This window comes from Artemia franciscana, chromosome 8, assembly GCF_032884065.1.
Source record: "Artemia franciscana chromosome 8, ASM3288406v1, whole genome shotgun sequence".
NCBI classification, from domain to species: Eukaryota; Metazoa; Arthropoda; class Branchiopoda; order Anostraca; family Artemiidae; genus Artemia; species Artemia franciscana.
This window is the reverse complement of record NC_088870.1, coordinates 24,326,025-24,351,790: the sequence shown is the minus strand read 5'-3', so window position 1 is coordinate 24,351,790 and position 25,766 is coordinate 24,326,025. Positions and strand designations below refer to the sequence as shown.

General features: G+C 35.7%; 1 protein-coding gene and 1 long non-coding RNA gene across 3 annotated transcripts in view; one reads left to right on the top strand and one right to left on the bottom strand.

Annotated features, from left to right (window-relative positions):
* Positions 1-21,350, bottom strand: part of LOC136030176 (leucine-rich repeat flightless-interacting protein 2-like) — a 70,857-nt gene extending 49,507 nt beyond the window's left edge. The window contains exons 1-2 of one of the 2 annotated variants that reach the window (XM_065708916.1): positions 21,249-21,350; positions 4,529-4,623 (exon numbers count right to left, since the gene is read on the bottom strand). In XM_065708916.1, coding sequence (XP_065564988.1) covers positions 4,529-4,621 — 93 coding nt within the window. In that variant the 5' untranslated portion in view covers positions 4,622-4,623; positions 21,249-21,350. Of the gene's footprint in view, positions 1-4,528; positions 4,624-21,217 lie in introns of both variants that reach the window. The other variant, XM_065708915.1, reaches the window with a different exon arrangement.
* LOC136030180 (uncharacterized) lies at positions 7-10,496 on the top strand. Its single transcript, XR_010618208.1, has 2 exons — positions 7-309; positions 10,297-10,496. It is a non-coding gene; the product is annotated as an uncharacterized LOC136030180 (long non-coding RNA).
* Positions 21,351-25,766: the final 4,416 nt, after the last annotated feature.

Genomic DNA, 25,766 nt, shown 5'->3' with positions numbered 1-25,766 from the left:
GAAAAACAATTTAGATATACTGAGCATAATTATGAGCATGTCTGCATAGATAACTGAAAAATGCCCATAATCACGTATCAGTTACAGGAAGTTAGAAAAGACCAGGCCCAGTTTAAATTTTGATTTTGTCGGAGTAGTATCTGGTCGAGAAAAGATCAGATAAATAATGCCTTTAGTGTGAAAGACCAAGTATTTCTGTACAATATTAATGGAAAAAGACAAAATAATTTAGAAATTGAGAAAGGCTGTAGGAAGAACACAAATTAATTATGTGGTATTGGTCGAAAAAGAAGAAAGAGCCGAGATCTGGTATGTATATCCAAAAGATTAGTAGAGAAAAATTAATTTATATTTCTAGAAAGAGTAGTGGAGAAATAAAGATTAATTATATCGTAAAACAAAATTGGCTTATAAATTAATACAGAATTATTCAATTACAAATTAAGAAACTTCAAGGTACGCTCGAATGATTCGACTTGTAAAAGGAGAATTAAATAAAAAAAACAAGTTTTTTCAACTGAAAGTAAGGAGCGAAATTAAAACTTAAAACGAACAGAAATTACTTCGTATATGAAAGGGGCTGCTTCCTCATCGACGCCCCGCTCTTTACGCTAAAGTTTGACTCTTTCTCTCAACTCTTCTTTTTAAAACAGTAAAAAACTTTAGCGCAAAGAGCGGGGCGATGATGAGAAAGCACCCCCTTTCATATACGAAGTAATTTCTGTTCGTTTTAAGTTTTAATGTATAATCCTATCAGAGACGAACAAATTTCGGGCTCATTTAGGGACGTAAAAGACGAATGCAGCCAAAACTAGTTTCAAACCTGTTTCCTCTATAGGGGGTCCAGCTAGCCAAGAAACTCTTTGAGTGTTATTTTCAAGCTGTTTAGAGGGACAAAATAAGAATCCCCATGTTTGTACATCTAAGTCTTTTAGTTTCTTAGTCAAAAATTATCAAAAACATTCGAGGTTAACTAACGGAGCTGAACAACACCATTGAAGTATTAATAGATCAGAAAAAAGTTATGAGCACATTCTCGTGATAAACAGTTGTTGTTGTTTTTCTCAAGTTTTTTTTCTGCGCATAAGGATTGCCTTGACCAGAAAAGCTTACAGATACAAATCTCAAGCTTTCAAGAAGAATTGTCTCTCCTTTTTTGGACTAACCAGAAGGGGACAAAAAGTTTTTGCGTTATTACCTCTTTCAATACGCATAACCTCTTGAGCCCCCTTGTATTCCAGAACACTCCTTAAAATTTTTAACTCGATCTCCAAATTGTTCACAATATATTCAAGATAAAACATGATAGTCTGGGTGAATATGCTGTCTTTTGATTTAACTCGCTATTTCACAATGAATATATTCAAAGTTCCAACTGGGATAATAGTTCGAAACCTTTAAAGGGGATCGGAGGTATACATTATTTACCCCTTCATCTCCTTTCTCTAAACTCACAAGGTGAAGGTTCTTTGCCTCCTCTCTACCCCAAAAATCCAGAAGTTTCAGCTCAATCCCCGCCTGTCGATCCCAAGAAGTTTCAGATACACTGTTGATAACCTGGTTACATATTTCCCTTCCATTCACTCTCCTCCTCACCTAGGTTAAGATTCAAGGTCCACTTGCACCACCAGCACCTCCCAAAAATTTCGACCCAATCCCCAGAGCTGTTTCTGAAATAATGTATATTGACTATCAAACAGTTCGTGGTAACGAACTGTAGTAAGGAGCGACCCGGCTCAATAGTAAACAAAACTCTAAAAAACTAAATTTTGATAATTAAAGGTACATTAAAAGAATTGGATTTTTATGCTGATTTTAACTATATAAGTTTCATCAAATTTAGTCTTACTCATCAAAAGTTACGAGCCTGAGAAAATTTGCCTTATTTTGGAAAATAGGGGGAAACACCCCCTAAAAGTCGTAGAATCTTAACGAAAATCACACCATTGCATTCAGCGTATCAGAGAGCCCGATTATAAAAGTTTCAAGCTCCTATCTACAAAACTGTGGAACTTCATATTTTTTGTCAGAAGACCGATCACGGGTGCGTGTTTTTTTTTTTTTTTTTTTTTTTTCAGGGGTCATTGTATCGACCAAGTGGTTCTAAAATGTTGCGAGAGGGCTCATTCTAACGGGAATGAAAAGCTCTAGTGCCCTTTTTTAGTGACCAAAAAAATTGGAGGGCACCTAGGCCCCCTCCAACACTCATTTTTTCCCAAAGTCACCGGATCAAAATTTTGAGATAGCCATTTGTTCAGCATAGTCGAAAAACATAATAACTATGTCTTTGGGGATGATTTACTCCCCCACAGTCCCCAGGGGAGGGGCTGCGAGTTACAAACTTTGGCCAGTGTTTACATACAGTAATGGTTATTGGGAAGTGTACAGACGTTTTCATGGATATTTTTTTATCTTGGGGGGGGGGTTGAAGAGAGGGGGCTATGTGGGAAGATCTTTCCTTGGAGGAATATGTCATGATGGAAGAGAAATTCGATGAAGGAGGCGCAGGATTTTCTAGCATTATTATAAAAAAAAAACGAAAAAATAAATATGAAAAAGTTCTTTCAACTGAAAGTAAGGAGCAGCATTAAAACTAAAAACGAACAGAGATTATTACGCATATGAGGGGTTCTTCTTCTAAATACCTCGCTCTTTACGCTAAAATATTTTCAGTAATTTCAACTATTTATTCTACGGCCTTTCTGATTCAGGGGTCATTCTTAAAGAACTGGGACAAAAAAACTACGCTCAAACTACGCTCTTTCGCTTTAGCGAAAGAGCGTATTAACAAGTAGTAACGAGGGGAAAAACCCCTCATATACATAATAAAAATATACGAATATAGAAGTTCGTTACGTAAGTTAATTCTTAAGTTACGTATATTTTTTACTAATAAAAACGTTCGTTAAAATTGAAAGTTCTAGTTGCCTTTTTAAGTAACCGAAAAATTGGAGGGCAACTAGGCCTCCTCCTCCACCCCATTTTTATCAAAATCGTCTGATCAAAACTAAGAGAAAGCCATTTAGCCAAAAAAAAAAAAATTAATATGTAAATTTCATTTTAATAATTTATGTGCGGGGAACCAAAATCAAACATGCATTTATTCAAAAACGTTCAGAAATTAAATAAAAATAACTAGTTTTTTAACTGAAAGTAAGGAGCGATGTTAAAACTTAAAACGAATAGAAATTACTCCGTGTATGAAAGGGCCTGTTCCCTTCTCAACGCCCCATTCCTTACGCTACAGATTTACTGTTTAATAAAGTGGAATCGAGAGAAAGAATCAAATTTAGCGTAAAGAGCGGGGCGTTGAGAAGGGAACAGGCACTTTCATACACAGAGGAATTTCTGTTCTTTTTAAGTTTTAATATCGCTCCTTAATTTCTGTCAAAAAACTAGTTTTTATATTTAATTTAGACAACCGGCTATTTATAGTTTCTTTCGTTTTACATCACCGTTTCACAAGAAAGATATCATAGTGCCAAATAGTTCAAACATATTCGAGAACAGAACTTTAGATCAACCTCCACTGCTCCACACTCCCTGAAAGTTCTAGCTTGATCCCAAACCCCCACACTCCATTAGTCCAATGTTTGATGCTCAATTGTCCCCCCACACACCCTGAAAGTCTTAACTTGATCCCAAAAATTATCCCAAGAAACTGCAGCATTTTGACCACCTGGCGACACAAAATGTCTTCGACTTGCCTTGCTACTTAAACGTGAATAAGGTGGACCAGTCATGTTAGTTGACCTCAAGATATTGCCACTGTGTAATTTTGATAACCTGGCAATATAAGCTGTTTTTTATTGTTTTTTTTTTCTTTGTGCCTAATGGCAAAGAAGTTCTAAATCCCATGGTATGTTATTGTGCAAAAACGTTATGGGGAAGCACAGACAAAAATTGTTCAATCCCTTTCCCTCCCCCCGACGCAAAATTTGAAGTCCCCTAGTCCAGCCCTCTCCTCTTATTTCCCAGCAATACATACAAGCTTCAAATTCTTCTTCAAAGTCATTAGTAAATAATTATCCTTCAGATTAAGCCTAAATACAAAAAAAAACATACAAAATATATTATATTATTGTTTTGTGGTCACTTTTTTGGTTTTCTACTTCTTTATTCTTTTGTTTAATTGTAAATAAACCATTTTAATGCCATTAGTTCACCCCATTACTAATTTCACAACCATCATTGTCTTAAGTCAGAGTTCCAAGCATCATTAAAATTAAAAGGTCAAAAAAGCAACTTTCTAGCTCTGGTCAAAGTCAGAGAATGCTTAACAATGTTCACTAAGAAAACTTTCATTTCACCAAAAAGCCCTCTTTTGAAGCAATGTAGGTTCAATAAATTTGAGAACTTGGAAAGAAAGCTGAAAACAAACAATATACCATATAATTTTGACATTCTCAACAGTACAAGTTTCTGGTCAAGCTATCAACCAATATTTTTTGCCAAGTTACTCAGAAAACCTTTGCAAATAATGTGGCTATTGGAATGGTCTCTCGAGTGAGAAAAGAGTTCAACATACCTCTTTGGCAATTTTGTCAAGGGTTTCATCTTCAGCTGTATAAGCACGAGAAGCAGTCCTTCGACGGGTACCAATGGCACCAATGTCACTCATATCTAAAGAAACAAAATTCAATTTTAACAAATAAATCTTCAAGGCAAAAATAAAAGACTAATCAACAAGCCAAAATACATATATACAGGGGACTGGGTGAGGGATATGGACTCAAAATTTTCCAAAGCCCCCCCCCCAACACCACTTAAAAAGGGCTGGACCTGTGGGGCAACTATGACAAATACATGACTTCAGTAGGGCCTACTTACTTAATGCATTCCGAGCATAAAGTAATTCGGATAGGCGTAACTTAAATGTTTTGATAACTCAAAAATTTTCCGAAAAAAAAAGTTACCAGCAGTGAAAAGATTAGTAACAATGAAATTTACATTATGTTTTTAAATGAAGTTTTTAGTTCTTTACATTAATCAACAATCTACATCAGCATTTATGATGAATTCAATAGCCTACCAAAAACAAGGTGGTATCAAATGGTCTGTTTCAATATGTCAACACAAAACAGATAAAATCTGACTTAATATCAGTCACAAAAATAATATTATAGGTTATCCCCTCCCCCTAGTCTAGGGATTCTTACAATAGGTCCTATATTTACTTATATTTTACAGAGAACTTACCTGTTTTTTTTATTTTTCCTTTACTAACTCCCCCCCCCATTGAAAAAAACAGATATATGTACCTTTCACCTACTCAATATAATGAACATGGTGGCCATGGTTTGTTTTATTAATGACTGACTACAAAGCACATACCATAAAGTGTAAACCAAGGTTTTAAAAAAAAAACAAAAAAATCCCAAATGACTCAGACGTAGAAATGGTAACTGATGTTTCGCTTCAACTGAAGAGCAACTTACCCTTTTTTTATTTTTTCTATAATTATTATCTTTTCATCTCTATCCATAATCATGATATGCTGCTAGCAGTAGTAGTTTTCTAATTTCTCTTTATTATCAGCTCTAATATATTCGTTATACCTTTGCTTGAATGATTGAAACAAGACATTTTCAGCGATTAACTCTGCGGAGAGGCTATTACAGGTGGCAACAGATTGTCAGGCAAGGCTCATTTTTGGAATTTCTGACAGGATATACCCTGGTCAAGATAGTCCTGCTGGTGTTTGCTTTGACGAGTCCCCTTTAAGGCTTCGCTCTTTCAAAAAAGAGCTTCGATAACTCCTCTAAAGGAGGAGAATGCACGTATTTGTAAAAAAAAGACATTGCAACCACGTCAAAGCGACCTTGGATCAATTGCAGGGGTTTGGCGTCATGGTTTCCAGAAGTTACTACACAAGCTACTCAATTTTAATCACATTAGAGAGGAGTGATATAGCTTTTTGGAGCACTGGCAATAAGAGGGCTGCCATAATCCATGATTGATCTGATGCAAAACATGAAAAGAGGCAAGATGAAGAGAAAAATATTTTCATCTTAAAATAACTTCTATCTTCCTCGAGAAAGAGGATCTACCCTTCCCCACATGTACAGCTTATGTATGAATTCACTCAAACGTGAAGTAAAATTATTTTTAAAAATATAACACTGAAGTCTTCATTGATGAAAACTTTGTATTGGAGACTTATGGTCCCCCATCTAGAAAAATGAGGGAAATCAGATTATTGCATGGGTAGGACAATGATGTGTATCCTTTTATTTCCTTCATCAACGTATTGCATAGAACGATTAGCTATACAATATCGGAAGAGGGTTCAATTGGCTAGAAGTTAAAAATCCTGGAGCCTTTTTTGAGTCAGTAGAGAAACTATAACCCAGGAAAGTACCATGTACTGCAAAAAAAAAAAAAAAAAAAAAAACTTCTGGTCCAATAGGGGCCAAAATCCCAGCAAGTAAAAATTCTGACGTAATCAATCGATCTATAACTATCACCTTAAATCACACTTGCTAGTGATATAGGCGAATCCAATGTATACCAGTTAGTGATGATGGGTTAATGGGATATCTGCTGCATCCCATTGAGTGAGTCATGGCTTTCTCACCGAATCCTTGTCGGGATTTAATTTGAAACTATTGATTGTTGTAGATCCCATCGTCATCTTGCTTAGGCTGTTCCCCAGACTTATGATTGGATTGTAGAAGAAATTCTTTCTTTTTCTTGACTTGGCATGGTTGTGGAACAGCTTGGTTGAATGAACTCTGGTACTTGACGACCAGGCAGGTTCAAACATATCTTTGTCGTCAGACAGGAGCAACTTACAGGCCATTATCATATTGCCTCTGCATCGACGGTATGTCAGAGTTGCTAGCTTCAGGCTCTGCAGTCGACATCCATACTCTGTATCTTTGAAACCCTTTACACATTTTGCCGCAAATCTTTGAGCAGATTTGAGAGCCATCTGGTCTGTTTTATTAACTGGCATGGCGACGCACATTCCATACTCTAATCTAGGTCTTGTGATTGTGTGCTTGATGATACCAAGAGTCTGGTTAGCCTTGACTACTGCACCAGGGCGTGGCAGTTGAATTTGAGGTCTTCATCCACAACAACCCCCAAACCTCTATCTGAGGTACTCTTGGAAATCGGTTGTCTCTCACCAGATTTGATAACACTGAATATTGCCATCGTGGGTTATTTCTTCCAAAATGGAGAACTTTACACTTTTCAACATTAACCTCGAGTCTCCATATATTGGCCCATTTGCAAAAGCAATCTAGGTGTGACATTATTGAGGCTACACCCTACTGTGTGTCAAAAGGACCAATAAGTATTGAGTTATCAGCATATATACTAAGTTTATTCGTCACGTTTTTGTGAGTATCCTAAATGTAGATATTGAAAAATGTACATCCCAAAACAGTTCCTTGAGGCATCCCACTTAAGACATCTGCTATTTCAGAATAGAAAGCTGTACCACCTTCACCAAAAACTTTGACCTGCTGCTTTCTTTTCTTCAAGAAAGACATAATCCAGTCCACCACACCCTCTTCAATACCAATTGTCATTAGTTTCAACTGGAACCTTTGATAACAGATTTTTATCAAAGGTTCTAGTAAAGTCTAGCGGAACTATATCAATTGGGAAACCGAGGTCAAGGAGCTCAGTTATGTAATTATATGAGTCAATCAGATTTGATTGAACTGCTCGGGGTAATTTCTGCTCGTCAGAATCCATGTTGGTGTTTCGATAGAAGGTTATTTATGGCCAAATGTTTGAGAACGGCAGCATCTAGGATTTTTCCCAGCAGCAGTGGTAATACTGATTGGCTGATAATTGGGAGCTTTGGTCCTCTCACCTCCTTTAACCAGGATTTATTTATTTATTAATATATCAAACAGTAAGAAATGCTTGTAGCTATAAGGGTCTCTCCTAGAACCTGTTTTATTCCTTATACTCATCAATGATCTTTTCACTGCTATTAAATAAAAAAAACTAAGTTTTTTAACTGAAAGTAAGGAGCGACATTAAAACTCAAAATGAGCAGAAATTACCCCGTATATGAAAGGGGCTGTTCCCTCTTCAACGCCCCCCTTTTTACGCTAAAATTTGACTCTTTCTCTCAACTCTACTTTGTAAAACAGTAGAAACTTTAGCGTAAAGAGCAGGGCGTTGAAGAGGGAACAGCCTCTTTCATATATGGGGTAATTTCTGCTCGTTTTAAGTTTTAATGTCGCTCCTTACTTTCAGTTAAAGAACTTGTTTTTTTTATTTAATTTCTGAATGTTTTTTAGTTAATCCATGTTTTGATTTCGGCTCTCCGCAGATGAATAATTAAAGCGAAATTTGCATATTTATTTATTTGGATAAATGGCTTTCCCATAGTTTTGATCGAATGATTTTGACAAAAAAAGAGGGGGGAGGAGGCCCAGTTGCCCTCCAATATTTTGGGTACTTAAAAAGGCAACTAGAAATTTTAATTTTTTACGAACGTTTTCATTAGTAAAAGATATACGTAACTTACGAACTAGCTTACGTAACAAACTTCTATATTCTTATGTTTTTATTACGTATATGAGAGGGTTCGCCCACTCGTCAATACCTCACTCTTTACACCAAAGCTTAAATTTTTTCCCCTGAATCACAAAGGCCGTAGAATAAATAGTTGAAATTACTAAAAATACTTTAGCGTAAAGAGTGAGGTATTAGGAGGAGGTGAACCCCTTATACGCGTAATATTTTCGGTTCGTTTAAAGTTTTGATGCTACTCCTTACTTTCAATTGAAAACTTTTTCGTATTTATTTTTTCAGTATTTTTTTAAATGTTGCTAGAAAATGCTGCGCCCCCTTCATGGAAATCTTCTTCCCCCATGACAAATTCCTCCATAGAAAGTTTCCCCCACATAACCCCCTCTTCCCAACCCCTCCTCCCAACCAAAAAAAAATCCCCCTGAAAACGTCTGTACACTTCCCAATAACCATTACTATATGTAAACACTGGTCAAAGTTTGTAACTTATAGCCCCTCCCATGGGGATTGTGGGGGAGTAAGTCGTCCCCAAAGACATAGTGATAAGGTTTTTCGACTATGGTGAATAAAATGGCTATCTCAGAATTTTGATCCGACGACTTTAGGAAAAAAAGAGCGTGGGAGGGGGCCTAGGTGCGCTCCAATTTTTTTGGTCACTTAAAAAGGGCACTAGAACTTTTCATTTCCGTTCGAATGAGCCCTCTCGAAAAATTCTAGAAGCACTGGGTCGATACGATCACCCCTGGGAAAAAAAACAAACAAACAAATAAACACGCATCCGTGATTTGTCTTCTGGCAAAAAATACGAAGTTCCACACTTTTGTAGATAGGAGCTTGGAACTTGTACAATAGGGTTCTCTGATACGCTGAATCTGATGGTGTGATTTTCGTTAAGATTCTATGACTTTTAGGGGGTGTTTCCCCCTATTTTCTAAAATAGGACAAATTTTCTCAGGCTCGTAACTTTTGATGAGTAGGACTAAACTTGATGAAACTCATATATTTAAAATCAGCATTAAAATGCAATTCTTTTTGTGTAACTATTGGTATCAAAATCCCATTTTTTAGAGTTTTGGTTACTATTGAGGGTCGCTCCTTACTACAGTTTGTTACCACGAACTGTTTGATATCTGAACAAACTAAACAAAGTTACTGTAGTATTTATAATTTCCTCCTCCCCTCCCCCAAATAAAAACCGACTCGGGTTTCTTAGGGTTATAAAAACAATTTAATATAATTATGTTTCAGTAAAAGGTAAAAAGAGACTTTTTTAAAGAGCCAGTTACTTTTTTGTTTAGTTATGTCAATAATAAGTGTATTACTCTCCAAAGTGCATTTTTTCAAAAATGTGAGAGCATTTTCTCCAAAATGGTATACATAGGGATATAAGGAAACAGTTATCATTGGTTTGAAACTGATTTGTCTGAAAGATCTATCAGTATTGACCCTATTCTTCAAGATCAATTCTGTGTAGATTTTGGTGTCCCTCAGGGGTCTCCCCTAGTACCTGTTTTATTCCTTATACTCATCAAGGATCTTTTCATTGCTATATCTAAACAAACTAAACAAAGTTATTGTAGTAATTGTGATCATAATTGTGTCCCACCGAGTGAGGCAGCTCAAGACTTGGTACTATTTGCATTTGCAGATGATAGTACTCTTGGGTGTTCAGATATTAAGGAATCTTCCCTTATCATGAAAATGTATTCCGTCCTAGAAAGAGCCTTTGCTTGGTTTGATACTAATTACCTTGCCCTGAATGTACCGACATCTAGTATATTTATTTTTTTCCAGATCAGTTTCTTCTTGTCCTTTGGTTCAAGCTATTTCTACCAATCATGGTGATATAACTCATTCTCCTGAGACATGTTCAATTCCTGGATATTTTACTGGATGAAAATCTGTCTTTTAAATATCACTGTGCTTTTGTCAGACTTAAGTACTCCAGAGATCTAGGAGTTCTTTGGAAGCTCAATAATAAAGATCTTCTTTCACTCTCTCATATAACCTTATATATACTACTGTCCAACAGCACGGCTATCAACATTACTCCACCTAAGTACTTAAGTACTCCAAAAATCTAGGAGTTCTTTGGAAGCTCAATAATAAAGATCCTCTTTCACTCTCTCGTATAACCTTATATATACTACTGTCCAACAGCACAGCTATCAACATTCTCTTCTTTTACCTCCCTGCTCTCAAGATATATAGCAAAGCAATTAAATTAGTATCTGAGGTGACAGGCCAGGTCAGCATTATTGGATGGTCAATCCACATACATCTTTTTTTCCTCTTGTTTCATTTTAAAGTATTTTCATGGAATCCTCCCAAACTTTTTCAAACAATAAGATCTTTTAAATTCTGAACTATAAAAGAAATCTTGTATTTCTTTTACTCTCGGAAATGACATAGGTATTTTCATTCATAAAACTAAAACCATAAGATCAGATTTTAATTCAGTTTTATGTTGCCTTGATATGGAATTCCCTACCTATTAAAATTTGGATACGTCATTCTTATGGACAATTTGATAAAGAGCTGACCGACCACTTCTTAAGCCCAGAGTTTGTTCTCTCCTCCCTTATCTATTTTGCCTCTATTATTCCTTTTTAATTTGTTTAATCCATTTATTTTGATTTACAAGGTAATTTTTGGGGGGGCTTAGTTTTTTTTTGTCTCTCTGTTTGATTTTAGTTGTATTATTTAATGTAATGTTTAGTCTCCTACTCTCACAGGCCAACGAGCCTTTGTGGGGGTTTAAAGCTTTGTAATTTTTTTCTGTTTTCTTTAAATAAATGTATTGAAAATCTATTTTGGATCAGGTTTCACATGGTTTTGTACCTGTTTTTAAGGCACAGCCTCAGCTTTGACCAAAAAGATGGCATTAAGTCTAAAAATGAGTAGGTCACATAACATAAAAGCTTACTTCTTAATATTTCTCAGCCATTATATTCTTGTTTTGCATTTAGCAATTCCCTGCATTTGTTTATTTTCGGGAAAAGCCACCCAATTCTGAGGCGACTTTGTATCAAAAAAAATGTGGCAATTCATAGTGATTTATGTAGGTCAACAATGCTCTTTGTAATTAGAGATGGCAAAAACTATGCATTTGTAAACATGACTGATGAGCAGCAATTTCAGCACTGACAATGTATTCTGCTCTTAGGTGGCCTAACTCAACAAATGATATGTGAGCTTCTTTTTATTCAGATGTAAGTGAACTTACAATGATTAGTGATTTCAGAAAATAAATTCCTTAAAGATCCCTTTGGATCCCCACAAGCTAACCTTATGATGTGACAAATACAAAATAATGGATATCATTAAATTAGCTACTTTTTAAAGTTTAATACAGCATATGCATTGCAAGGTAGGATGCATCATGGATGTGGCAGCAGCTACACCCTAATGAAGAGCAAACCACACCCCATAGTAACTAACATTGAAAACATGTTTTTCAGGGAAATTGTCTAAAATTTTCCAATTGATCATAACTTGTAAATGATAACTTTTATTCCGATTCAACTGAACATTATTTTATAACAATGAAAATCAATTTTTTGGCATTCCAAAAATGTGCATGAGATCCCTTGAAAATCTGAAAAATTTATATAAAAATAAACCAGTGAAATTGTAAATAAACCAGTGAATTATTTTTATTTAAAAATAAACCAGTGAATTGTCATTTGTAAGCTAAAATAGGGAACATACCAATGACTTCACCTTTACTCTTGCTGACTACTTCAGGCCTTCAAGGGACTCTTGAAGGAACACATTGTACCCAATTTTTGACCTAATAGAATTAAGATAAAAACACACCATTCGATTTAAAATGTAATGCAGGATTTTTCATCATTTCACTGGACAATGTGATATAAGGTAATCTAAAGTAATGCTAAATTCATATTTCACAGTCATCTTTCCACATGCACAAAATTATTACAATCCAATCTAATAAACTTACGGACTTATAATCCTTTTATTTTCACTGTCTTCAACAGTTCACACGTGGTTTCAAAGTGTGATTGAGACAAGTTACAAATTGCTTTCATTTAAAAAAACTGGCCAAAAATGAGTCCAATTGAACGTTGTTAAATAGATCTAAAATCTTCTAAAACCATTTCTTGAATGCTGATAAGCTTTTTGAATGCTGAGCAAAGCACTACCAGTGAGTTGCCCTCTCCTTTCAGATAACAAACTACATAAACAGGAAAGAGAACCAATCAAAGAACCAATATTCATTCCCACATTACTGTTGTTAAATGACTTGATAATTTTTATTTATGAGCGGATCCAGTACGGTTACATCAATCATGTATCTACAACATTTGCTTATTCTACCCACCAAGTTTCTTCTCAAATTCTCCTCTCTAAGCGTTTTCCAAGATTTCCGGTTTCCCTCTCCAACTCCCCCCAATGCCAACAGATCTGGTCAGGATTTGAAATAAGAGCTCTGAGACATGAGTTTCTGCTAAACATCAAATTTCATCAAGATCCAGTCACCGGTTCTCAAGTTAAAAATACCTCAATTTTTTTAATTTTTCCACATTAACACCCCCCAGCTCCCCCAAAGAGAACGAATCTGTTCCAATTATGTCAATCCTGTATCTATAAATTGTGCTTATTCTTCCCATCAAGTTTCATCCTGATCTCTCCACTCTAAACATTTTCCAAGATTTCCAGTTTCCAAGATTTCTGTTTCCCTCCTCCAACCCACCATGTCCCCGGATCCAATTCAAATTGAAAATGGAGCATCTGAGACATAAGATCTTTCTATATATCAAGTTTCATTCAAATCTGATCACCCATTCATAAGATAAAGATACCTCAATTTTCATGCTTTCCAAGAATTCCTGTGTCCCCTTTCAACTCCCCCAAATGTCACCGGATCTGGTCGGGATTTAAAATAAGAGCTCTAAAGCACAAGATCTTTCCAAATATTAAATTTAATTAAGATCTGATTTCCCATTCATAAGATACAAATGCCTCATTTTTTCTCTTTTTTTCTGAATTACCCCCCCCCCCCCCAACTCCACCAAAGACAGTGGATCTGGTCTGGTTATGTCAGTCATGTATTTTGGACTTAGATTTCTAGCCCCCCTCCCCAATGATGCTGGATCCAGTCAGGATTTAAAATGAGAGATCTGAGTTACGAGGTCCTTCTAAATATGAAATTTCATTAAGATCCGAAAACTGCTTTGTAAGTTAAGAATACCTCATTTTTTCTAATTTTTCAGAGTTAAACCCCTCCCCCCCCCCACCAACTCCCCCAAATAGAGCAGATTCGTTCTGGTTATGTCAATCAGGTATCTAGGACTTCTGCTTATTTTTCCCATCAAGTTTCATCCCAATACCTCCACTCTAAGCGCTTTCCAAGATTTTAGGCCCCCCTCACCTCTCCCCAATGTTACCGGATCCGGTCGGGACTTAAAATAAGAGCTATGAGATACGATATCCTTCTAAATACCAAATTTCAATAAGATCCGATCACCTGTTCATAAGTTATAAGTACCTCATTTTTTCTAATTTTTCCGATTTAAGTCTCCTCCCACTCCCTCCCAGATCATCAAATTGGGGAGGCAACAATTTCTAATTAACTTGGTTTGGTTCCTGATACGCCTGCCAAATTTCGTTGTCCTAGCTTACAAGGAAGTGCCTAAACTAGCAAAACCAGGACAGACTGACCAACAGAATTTGTGATCACTATATTTCACTTGGTAGATACGAAGTGCCATAAAAACTATGGTATATAGCTTATAGGCTCTATCTTTATACAGCCTCACTAGGGGGGTGCAGCTGGGATGCACTTGTCATTTTGGCAATAATTATATTTGAAAACAGCAAATTTTTAGTGGTTAGGCCAATTCTGAAGGAAATATACTAAACAAGTAAAAGTAGTACCATTGGATTCCTTATTTTATGCTATGTCCAAATATCATGGTAGCTTTTCTGACAATGCACACCACCCTGGTGATCTCAGATACTACTACTACTTCTACTACTACTAACAACTCACCACAGCACTGAGCCGCCTGATGCCAACACAGCTATACACGCTCCTCCTCCATCCCAATCTATTCATAGCCTCCCTCTTTACAACCTCCCAGGAAGTTTTCATTTCCTTTAAATCTTTCTTTATGACATCAGACAAAGATGAACTGCTTTCCATTTAGTCCTAGACAGTTGGCCAAAAATGACAATCTTTGGCAATCTCTCATCATTCATCTGAACAACATGCTCTTGCCATCTCAACCTTTCTTTCATTATAGCCTTAGAAAGTGGGGTTGAACCACATTTTTGTACAGCCTACTGTTTGAAATATGGTCAGTCAACCAAGTACCCAGAACAATCCATGGGCAATTTTTCTGGAAAACATCTAGTAGATCTTCATCTGCTTTTCAGAGCACCCATGCTTCAGAACCATATCTGACCACTGTCATCACTGTACTTTCCAATATTCTAATCTTGGTTCACAGACTTCTTCCTATTCTTCCAAACTTTTAACTGTGAAAAAACACCCTGAGCTTTGGCTATTCTTCTTTTAACATCTTCATTGCTCCCACTGTCTTTACTAATAATGCTACCAAGGTAAGTGATTCTGTCCACCTGATCAATCTTTTCATTACCCGATGCCACCTTTACATCTTCAATTATTCCTAGCCTTAGTGACTTAATCTTCTTAACATTGATTGTCAAACATATTTAACTCCTGAACTCACAAAACCTCTAAAAGTTCATTCATTTTTCTCACACTTTCATCTAGGAGACTGAAAGCATCAGAATAATCTAATCCCTTCTTCTCTCTATTAAACATAAAGCTTTTTCATTAATATTCCTAGCTGCAGTCTTAACTTTCTTCATAAAGACACCATCAGCAACTTTCCCCAATTGTTTTTCTAAAATTATTCTAACCATCTTCTGCGTTGTCAAATTTTAAACTCTCAAGTTTAGTATTCAATTGTTCCTGGAAAGTTTCTCTCTAATTCTCATCCTGGAGTTTACCAGCATCATAACTTTCCAGGAGGTAGTTCCCATTCCAAAACTTCAGCTTTAAATTAACCCAAGACACTACTACATGGTGATCTTTAGTTTTAGTGTCAATAACAGCACTCCTATATACCCTAGCATCTTGTATTGATCCTACCAGTCTTTGGTTTATTTTAACATAATCAATAAGGTTTGCTGCCATATCATCATGTGAATACCATGTCAACTTATGCAATCTTTTATAAATTTCTTGTTTTTATCTTACTTGTCCTATACCTTTAAATTTACCCTGTATACAACCTATTCATCTATGGAAACATTGGGGGACTAGAATGCAATTTTCATGGTGGTTGGTATTTCCACAAGGAAAAACTATAGAATTCTGAAAATTACTTTTAAGAGTTTCAAAATACTTGGTTAAATCAACACCCCCTGAAGAGGTTGGCCTTTCCAAAAGGATAAAATTCTGAAAACTACTTTAAAAATCCAAAATAGTCATTCCTTCAAATTAATTTAATGGCAAACAAGCAACATCAATGACAAAAAGTAATGGGAAATTCAGAGTATATATAATTTGGGCTATATATTTTAGCTTTGGGGAAAAACAATAAGTAAATTTTCTGATTGACAAACTAATAAGTTTCAAGCTCTTTTAAAAATTCCTACAAAGTTGTTTTCAAAATAGCATTTTACTATCAAGACTAACCTGACTTAAAGCTCTTGCTTGGCAGAATTGATAGCATAGAGGGAACTAGACGTCAATGCCATTAGTCATCTCCAGAGTAACCTGTTTTGGGCATGGGTAAGAGCTTTGCTGGGGTCAATACCCCATGCTGTGAGTCAATCAGGAATGATATCTGCCCATCTCATAGGTGGTCTACCTCTGGGGTGCTTCCAGCAGTTTGCAGTTAGATTGAAGTCAAATCACCTTTGACACCCTTGCTGATATTTCTGCACCTAGATTTGCATTTGAGCAGACAATCAAACCCAGATAGGTGAACTGCTTGACTATCTCCACATCTTGGAAACATACTTCTATAGTTGTCAGGGGGCTGCATGGTGTCTTGTCCACAGGCAAATTTTGGTCTTGGTCCAGTTTACATTTAAACCAAGCTTTATTGCAGCAGATGCTAGCATTTCCAGGCCAGTTTTGATGTCAGCAAGATTTTCATACCAATGCAACCAATTGTAGGCAAAATCAACATCTGACAGAGCTCTTCTAGCAAAATTGATGCACCAGCTGTGTTTTAATGAGAACATGGTCCATGGCATGGTTGAAGAGTTTGGGAGCAACAGCACAGCCTTGCCAAACACCATTTATAATTTGAAAATGTGATGAGAGCTGGCCATTTACCATGGCAGCACTTTTGATCTTATTGTATAGTTCTTAGAATAAATTGACAATCTTCTAAGGTACACCAGCAGATTGAAGGATCAGCCACAGTGGCTGTTGGTTGACAGTGTCAAAAATCAATGAAGGCAATGTATGCCTTCCTTTTATTCTAGAATTTTCTCTATCAGCTGTCTAATTGTATAGATTTGCTCAGTAGTGGACCTACCCAGCTTACTGGTGGTGACAAAGCAGATGGAGGTACTTTGTTGCCTGTTTGAGGAGCAGCATGGCAAAGAGATTGCCAGGTACTGAGAGCACAGTTATACCATATTAGTTGTTACATTCTGCTTTACTTCCTTTCCTCTTATAGACTGGCACATGTAAGCTGGTCTTCCAGTCTAATTGGATCACTTCAGAGCACCACAGAGTATTAAATAGCATTTGTAGCTAGAGAGTTATGGATGGATTGTCATTTTTAAGGAGTTCTGATGTCAGACCACATACTCCTGGCACTTTGTTGGTGTTCAGCTTTAAATAAAGTGCCATCAGGGGCAGGTGTAACATTGTCAGCAGCAGCAGTAATCTGGTTGTTGATGGAAATAATAATTCCTATTTCTGAATCAGCTACAAATGTCAATTTTTTATTGCTAGCCAGTTTTTTTTAGAAACATGTTTTTACACTTTTGGTTACTATGGACGGTTTTATGTTTTGGGGCCTTATTAAGGGCTTGAGATGGCTTTTCCCCAAGAAAAAAATTATTTAACTATGAAAGAGCATAAGAAAAGGCATCATGTGATGTATTCACTTTCATCATAGCTAAATTGAGTTCAAAACATAAATTTACTGCCATTTTTATGCCAAACATTTTTAAACTTTTGGTTAGTATGGGCTGTTTTGAGCCCTTTTAACTCTTTAAGGGCTCAAAATGTTATTTCTCCCCAGAAGTAATTACTGAATCGTAAAAGAGCATAGGCATAAAGAAAGGCATCAAGTGACATATTTTTTTTTTTCATCATAGCTAAATTATGTTAAAAACTGCACTGTTAATAAATATTATATTTGGATTCAAGATGAAATTTTGATTCTAAAGGTATGTCTATTTCTTAGCTATCTTGTTAGTGAATTAATGAAAAAATTTATCAAGTAATGTGGCTTTACCTTCACAGTTGGAAAGATTGGGCATAGGCCTAGAGAAGGGCCTGAAGATAAGGAAACATGAAGCCCTGTTATACTTTACCCCAAGCCTCATAATGTGCAAATATATGGCCCCAATTATATATTTTCAATGTATTCTGCCACCCTTCAGTTGTTTTTTCTGGCCCTTGTTTTGTCACAATTCATTCAACTTACAGATATATGGGTTGAAGCAAAAGGGATGCATTGGGAGAATAGATGGAAAATATATAATCACAGCTAGGCTATATATTTGCACACGGGGGGGGGGGGGGTGTTGGCTATAATTATTCTGCATAGCCTATTAACCTGTGAAGTGTGAATTGTTTTATTCAAATATTGGTAAAATTCTAGTGTACCTACTTTTCAATATCTTTGAAAGGGGTCAGGTTAACAAAACAAAACTTTCAGTAATGAATCCAGGGCCAAAAAAATCCTCTGGGAAGGCATTGCCAAGCTTCTGTACTAACCCTGTTCTGATTTTGGTAATTGTTTAGTTTCATCACAAGCTGTCTAAACTGGAAACTATGCTGCAAAGCTGCATAGTTTCCACACCATGACACAAAGAAATGCTGATTCTAGAAGTGCATCCATTTCTGGTTGACCCTCCTCCTCCATGGGGCAAACTAAAAATGCATAAAGTAGACAGTTTTTTGAAGCTGAGGGAAAAGTTGGGGTTCTAAAATTTTCATGAAATTATATTTTCAATACTAATTCCAGTCATCAATGGTAATTTCTATATAGTTGGAAATTGAAAGACAACTAAAAAACTCATGCTTCCATTAATGTTAATATCCAAAATGGTTCACTTTCACTTTTGAGTTTAAATTAGCCAGCTTTCCATACTATCAATATTAAGTTTCCATACTATAGCATTGAAAAATGCTAATTCTAGAATGCTTATTTAGTTGTGTTCATATAACTGACTTTCCAATAAAGTAAATATACCACTTGATGCTTTTTTTATGCTCTTTACAAATATAAGAATTGCTTCTACTACAAATTCAAATTTAAGCACTTTTTGAGATCTTGAAAATGACAAATTTTCAATTAAAGTATGGGTTATCCATGATTTCTGACAAAATAACACTCTGTCTTCTCTGCACTGTTACCAACAAAATAATACTACATTTTCTCAGTGCTAAAATTATTTATAATAAGGTTAGGTTAAAAAGTGCTTAAATTTGAATTGAAAGTAGAAGCAATTATTATGTTTATAAATAGCATAAAAAAGGCATCAAGTGACATGTTTACTTATTTATTGACAAATGTAAGTTCTTTCATTCATCATGTAATGTATCCAAATGCCTAGTTTGGATGCAGGTGAAATGTCTGCATTATTTTAGTCTTTTCTCTCTACTGGCCATGGTCTTGTTTGAGTTTTTTTTTGTGGAGTTGTATCTCTCTTTGTTGTTTATTGCTTACATGACAGGTCTATACCTATTGAAATTTTGACAAAATAACATTTTACCTTAATTTTCAGTTACCAGTTGCCTTTTCTCTGACTTAAGTTCTAAAAATACAATTCCTGTTATTTGAGTAGAATTCTGAGCCATATCAATGTTTTTTGTTTTTTTTTTTCAAAATTTAGGAAATGTATTAGCATACCTTGAAAACCTCATAATTGGGATTGAGCAAAGTTGTGAAGCTGAAAAAATTTTTGTTGTACTTCATTCAAGCAGAAGATCTATTTTGCAAGGTTTCACTTTTATAACACACATATTTTTAAAGGTCATCAAAGGTCAAGGCCCTCTGGAGGGAGAAGGAGTGGAAGAGGGTACTTCAAAATACCTTCCTAGGACATACTTTAGCCTTTAGACTCATCCCTGAAAGTTTCACTTTCCTAACCTAACTCCTTTCCAAGATAGCCAATAGTCAATCAACTAGAATTTTACCATATGAACTGCTATAATTTTACCTTAAGCTGTACCAATGGTTTTTTTTTTAATTCAGGAAATGCAATTGCAGATCTTTGAAACTTCATCAATCAGGATTGATCAAAATTGTGAGGCTTAAAAGTTTTCTTGTACTTTATTTGGTAAAATTGGTGCAAACAGTATTGCTGGCTTTCATATAAAGTGAATATACCACTTGATGCCTTTTTTTATGCTCTTCACAAATATAATAATCGCTTCTACTGCAAATTCAGATTTAAGCCCTTTTTGACCTCTTGACCTCTTAAAATGACCTATATATGGGGTCATTACAAATCTGTAATAGTTTAGAAACAAATTTGGGCTATATATTTGCACATCAAGGGGGTGGGGGTAAAGCATAGCATATATTAAATATGTAAACTAACCATTGCTGTATTTTTTTTTTCAATGTGTTTGTGCACATCAAATTTTAATGAGAAGAGAAATCACCAGTGCAACAGGACAAACACATAAAAAAAAAGATACAGCAATGGTTAGTTTACATATTTAATATATGCTATGCTTCACCCCCACCCTCCCTGATGTGCAAATATACAACCCAAATTTGTTTCTAAACTATTACAGATTTGTAATGACCCCATATATAAGTCATTTTTGAGAGGTCAAAAAGTGCTTAAATCTGAACTTGCAGTAGAAGTGATTATTATATTTGTAAACAGCATTAAAAAAGGCATCAAGTGGTATATTCACTTTATATGAAAGCCAGTAATACTGTTTGCACAAATTTTACCCTTTATTTAAGCAGAAGATATGTTTTGCAAGGTTTTGCTTTCATAGCTCAAATTTCTTAAATGTCATCCAAGGTCACTGTCCTCTAGAGGGAGGAGTGGACAGAGGTAATTCAAAATACCTTCCCAGGATATGCTTTTGTCTGATGACCCATCCCTCAAAGTTCTGTTTTACTAATCTAAATAGCAAAATGAAGTTAAACTAGAATTTTACCAAAATATTTCCTTCTCTATGCATATATCAAGCATTAAATCGGGAATTAAATGATAAGATTAGGCTAGCCTAGGCCTACTAATTTGTTATTGTAACTAGGCAATATCTAGTAATTTTCCAAGTTCACAAAAGAAAACTTGCAACAAAATTATCAAATATTGCACTATTAGGGTCAAGTTTCCAGTTTATGTAATCTGAATTTATTCAAGTCCTATTTCGGGCTTTAAAATGATTGATGAGGTCTACATAGGCTGAACCAAAAGGGGCAAAACATGTGCTATGACTAGAATTGTCTAAGTTGATTTGTGCAAGTACAAAAATATTATCCTGATCTAGAAGTACCTGCGCTTCTGTTAATAATGAGTATGTTTACTTAAGGAGTGCCTTAAATACTCCAAAAGAATAGTAGGCTACTCCTACAGCATTTTCAGCCGTTTTCTTGAATCAGCTTTAATCCTTGATTCACACACGTCTGTATTATGTTTCTCTCGTGAAAAAGCGACCACACCGGCTCAGTCGCGCGCATCAGTGAAAAGAGGGAAACCGAAAACAGAATTGAACAACATCATTTGCAAGCTTAGCCTTTTCTGTGCTGCTATTCCAACCAAAAGCGTTTTCAATGATCTGGATTTTTACTAGCATATATGATTGGCTTGAATCTTACAATCAAAATTAATTTATCTCTACAATCCACCTTTTATAATGACTATATGCTGCATAGGCTTTAACGGATGAGTTATAACATTTTATTTAATGTGTCGGCCCATCACCACAAAGAATATGGATAACTAATATTAGTTACCCATGCTCTTTGCGTCGTATCACAAGAAAAAATGTCAGATGACAAATGGATCTTGACAGATCACGCCAAAATTGCCGTTTCTTCGTGAAAACACAGTAATATGGACCAATGCTGATTTATTTAAATAGGAATGCCATTATCCCTTATCTTTGTTTAATGCATAGCTCTTTTCTTACGCACAAAAGAGGGCTCATGGATAACGGATGGTGTAAACGCTCAAATTGACCACTCCAAGTCAGTCTCATGTATCTGTTAAAATACAGAAACAAAAATGTTATTGAAAAAAAACATATGCTAGCAGTCTTTTGTAAACTATTAATCAAAATTAAACAAATTTCCACAACAGAAGTTTTTCAAAGAAAAGCTAAGAGCTAAATTAAACCAAAAGTTGCGCAAACAAAAGTCAAAAAATTTTTTAAGCGTAAAACCACCATAAATGGCTAATCAATTTATAAATGAAACCTAAAACAAACAAAATTACAATAAACAAGTGAAACTCAAAACAATCAGAAACTACCACAAAGAGGAGTAAGGCTAACATCCCATGTGCCCTTCTGAAGTAAAAAACAATAGTTGTAGCCGTAGCGGTAGTAGTAATCATATTTATAGGGGTAGTACTTAAATAGTTCCTTTTGGTTAGTTAAACTTCCCCTTAAACACACCTGAATGTTTCAAATTAATAACCTTAGGCAGCCCTGATATATTGGTTATACCCCCTTTTAAAAATCTTCCTGCACGTAGTATGTTTCGATTTAGTTCAACATACTCTTAAATTTTCCCAAAAAACTTCGCCTCAATAGCCTCAGTCTCAGTAGAAGCAATGATCGTAGTAGCAGAAGCAGCATTATAAGAAGTAGTAAGCACATAGCACCTTTTGTTTTTTTTCAACATCCTTCTCAACATACCGTAAAAGTTTCAGCTCAATTCCCTAAGAAGTTCTTGGGACATTATGAAACGTCCTTTTGACAAGCTGCCTGTAAACAGTATGTTTTAATGTCGTTCAATAGTCCCTAAAGTTTTCATTTTAGTGTCCTTGGACTTAGAATAAGCAGAAGTAGTAACAGTAGTAGCAGTAGTGAATTTTTCACCTTAATAACCTTATTTTTCTAAATAGTAGTAGTAGTGGCAGCAATAATACTAAAGGGAATAGCAGTTGCTGCAGTGATAGTAGTTGTAGGATGCAAATATTGTCTTTTGGCTTGTTCAAATCCTCACGACATCCCCTGTAAGTTTCAACTTAGTATTCACAGCTGTCCCTGAGATGTTGCTGATGCGCACTTTTGGAATGCACGTAATTCGTTCTGATTTAGTTCAACAGTCCCTTTCCATGCCCTGAGAGTTTCAATGTAATATTCTAAGCCATTCCTAAGACATTGCTGATGGGCCCTTTTGACTACCTGTATGCACCTGTTTTTGGATCTAGTTCGACTTCCCTCTCAACGTTCCCCAAAATTTTCTCCTTAATACCCTTCACCTTAGTAGTAGATGCAGTTGCAGTGGTATTAGCTGCGTGCACATATTGCCTTTTGGTCAATTGATCATCCCCTGGAAGTTCTAACTTATACTCTAAGTTATTCCTGAATCTATATGTTTTTCACAATCAGCATACACATAGTGTGTTTTGATTCGAGTCAACATTCGTTTCAATATTCCTTGAAAGCTTCACTCTAATACCATTAGCTTTTTTGGACACCAAGGGTCAAACACGCCTCCATTCCCAAAAACAAATACTATATATAAATAACGGGCAAATTTCATGGCTTATATCCCTTGCCACAAAGATTGTGGAGAAGGAGTTTGACATCTCCATAGACATAGTTATTGGACGTTTCAGCTATGCTGAACAAAATGCCTATTTCAAAATTTTCGTCAGATGCCCTGCATTCAGTTTTGACTCTTAAAAGGAACACTAGAACTTTTAGTTTCCAGTCGAATGAGCTCCCTCCAAAATTTCTACGATAACTCCTTTCATACAAAAGGCCTCGGTGAAAACTAAGACAAAAAAAAAAAAAAAAAAAAAAAAAAAAAAAAAAAAAAAAAAAATACACAGAGCCCATTTCGCTCTTTACCTAGACAGCACTATTTTACTGTCCATGATTTTTGTGACCAAACGATGCGTACAATGATCATTTTTTTATCATGCGTGATTGGCTTATGTCTAAGCCGCATCTTAGTAACATATTTAGATAAAATGAAGCTAAATTTTACAAATGACCCAGGGTTTTTCTTAATTTTAGTACTCCCCCCTGTAGGGGGGGAGTACTGAAATTAAGGGGACTCCCCCCTTTCAGACGCAGAAAATTAAATTTACAAGAAACAGGTTTAAAAAGTTTGCAGCCAACACTAATCTGTTACCGATTGTTCTCTACTGCTACTGCGGCTTAATAACGTAGTCATATTTATATTAGAGATAGATATATTGCTGTTCCAAGCTTCTCTTATTTTTAGTTTAAAGAAAATGCAATAATATCCTAGGTATTACATTTTACAGCTAATATTAATTTTAATATTAGCTGTAAAATCATGGGTGAGCTGAAATTCTGTAAAATCCTGGGTGAGGATACACCCAGGTATCCTGGGTGAGTTGAAATTTTCCAACGCCGGCGTCAACCTTTTATAGCACGAATGAAGGTCAGATGATAGATGGTTATTAATGAATCAAGCAAAAACGGCCGTTTTAGCGTAAAAACACAACAATTAAAGCTCAGACAAAAAGCATGTAATACAGACGTCCAACCGAAGAAATTTTATGGTACTACTAAATTTGGTGCTTGTGCTCGTCTATTCTCAGTTTCTTAGGCTTCTAGTGCATGGGAAGACGTCAGGGAGACAGCAAATATGAAGGATGTCTGGTAGATTTTTGTGGATAACCTGAGTGCCTCTGACGGCATAGGAGGAACTTAAGTCTAAAAAGGTTTTTCCCTCTTATCAAACAGTTCGTGGTAGCAAATTGTAAGTAAGAAGCGACGCGGCTCAATACTAACCAAAACTCTAGAAAATGGAATATTATGGTAATAGATATACCAAAAGAATCGCCTTATTATGCTGATTCCAAATATTTAACCTTCATTATCTTTGTGTCACGCATCAAAATCTACCAGCCTGGGAAAAATTGCCTAATTTTCGAAAAATGGGGTGGGGAACACTCACTAAAAGCAAAGAATCTTATGTAAATCACACCATCAGATTCAGCCTATCAGAGCTACTGCTGAGGTTTCAAGTTGCTTTCCGTAGAAATGTGAAATTTTAATTTTTTTTTTGCCAGAAGGAAGATTTCGAAAGCGTGTTTATTTTTTCCCCAGAGGTGACGGTATAGACCCAGCAATCCTAGAATATCGAAAGAGGGCTCATTCGAATGAAAAGTTCTAGTGCTCTTGTTAAGCGACCAAAAAGATAGGAGGACAACTAGGCCCCCTCCCATGCCCCTTTTATTCCCAAAATCTAAATTTTGATATAGCCATTTTGTTCAGTATTGTTGAAAAGCCCATTAACTATACTTATGGAGATAACATAACACCCCACAGCCCCTGAGGAAAAGTCTTTAAATTATAAAATTTGTCCATTTTTCCGTGGAGCTGGAGCCAGATTTCCTGGCATTATTGAAAAAAGATTAGAGATTAAATAAAAAGCAACTTTTTTCAAGTGAAAGTAAGGAGCAGTATCAAAATTAAAAAGAAGATAAATTATTACGTATATGAGCAGGGTCGGCCCCTCCTCAACACCCCACTCTTTGTGCTAAAGTTAAAATTTGTCCAAATTATTTAGGAACGACTCCAGAAACACAAGGGTCGGTTAATTAGAACAGTAAGAAGCATTTTAAAAGTACTAAACAAACTTTAGCATGAATAGCGAGGTGTTGAGGAGAAGGTAACCCTCCTCATACACGTAATAATTTCTGTTCATTTTAAGTTTTAATGTTGCTCCTTACTTTCAGTTGAAAAAACACGTTTTTTTTTCATCTAATACTGAAGAAGGACAGTTGAAGTCCTAAAATACTTCTTGGTGATGTTTTTCATGACATTATTTGTAACCGTATTTTTACTTCATATGACACAGGAATGACGAGCAGTTACAGATAAAAAAATGTTT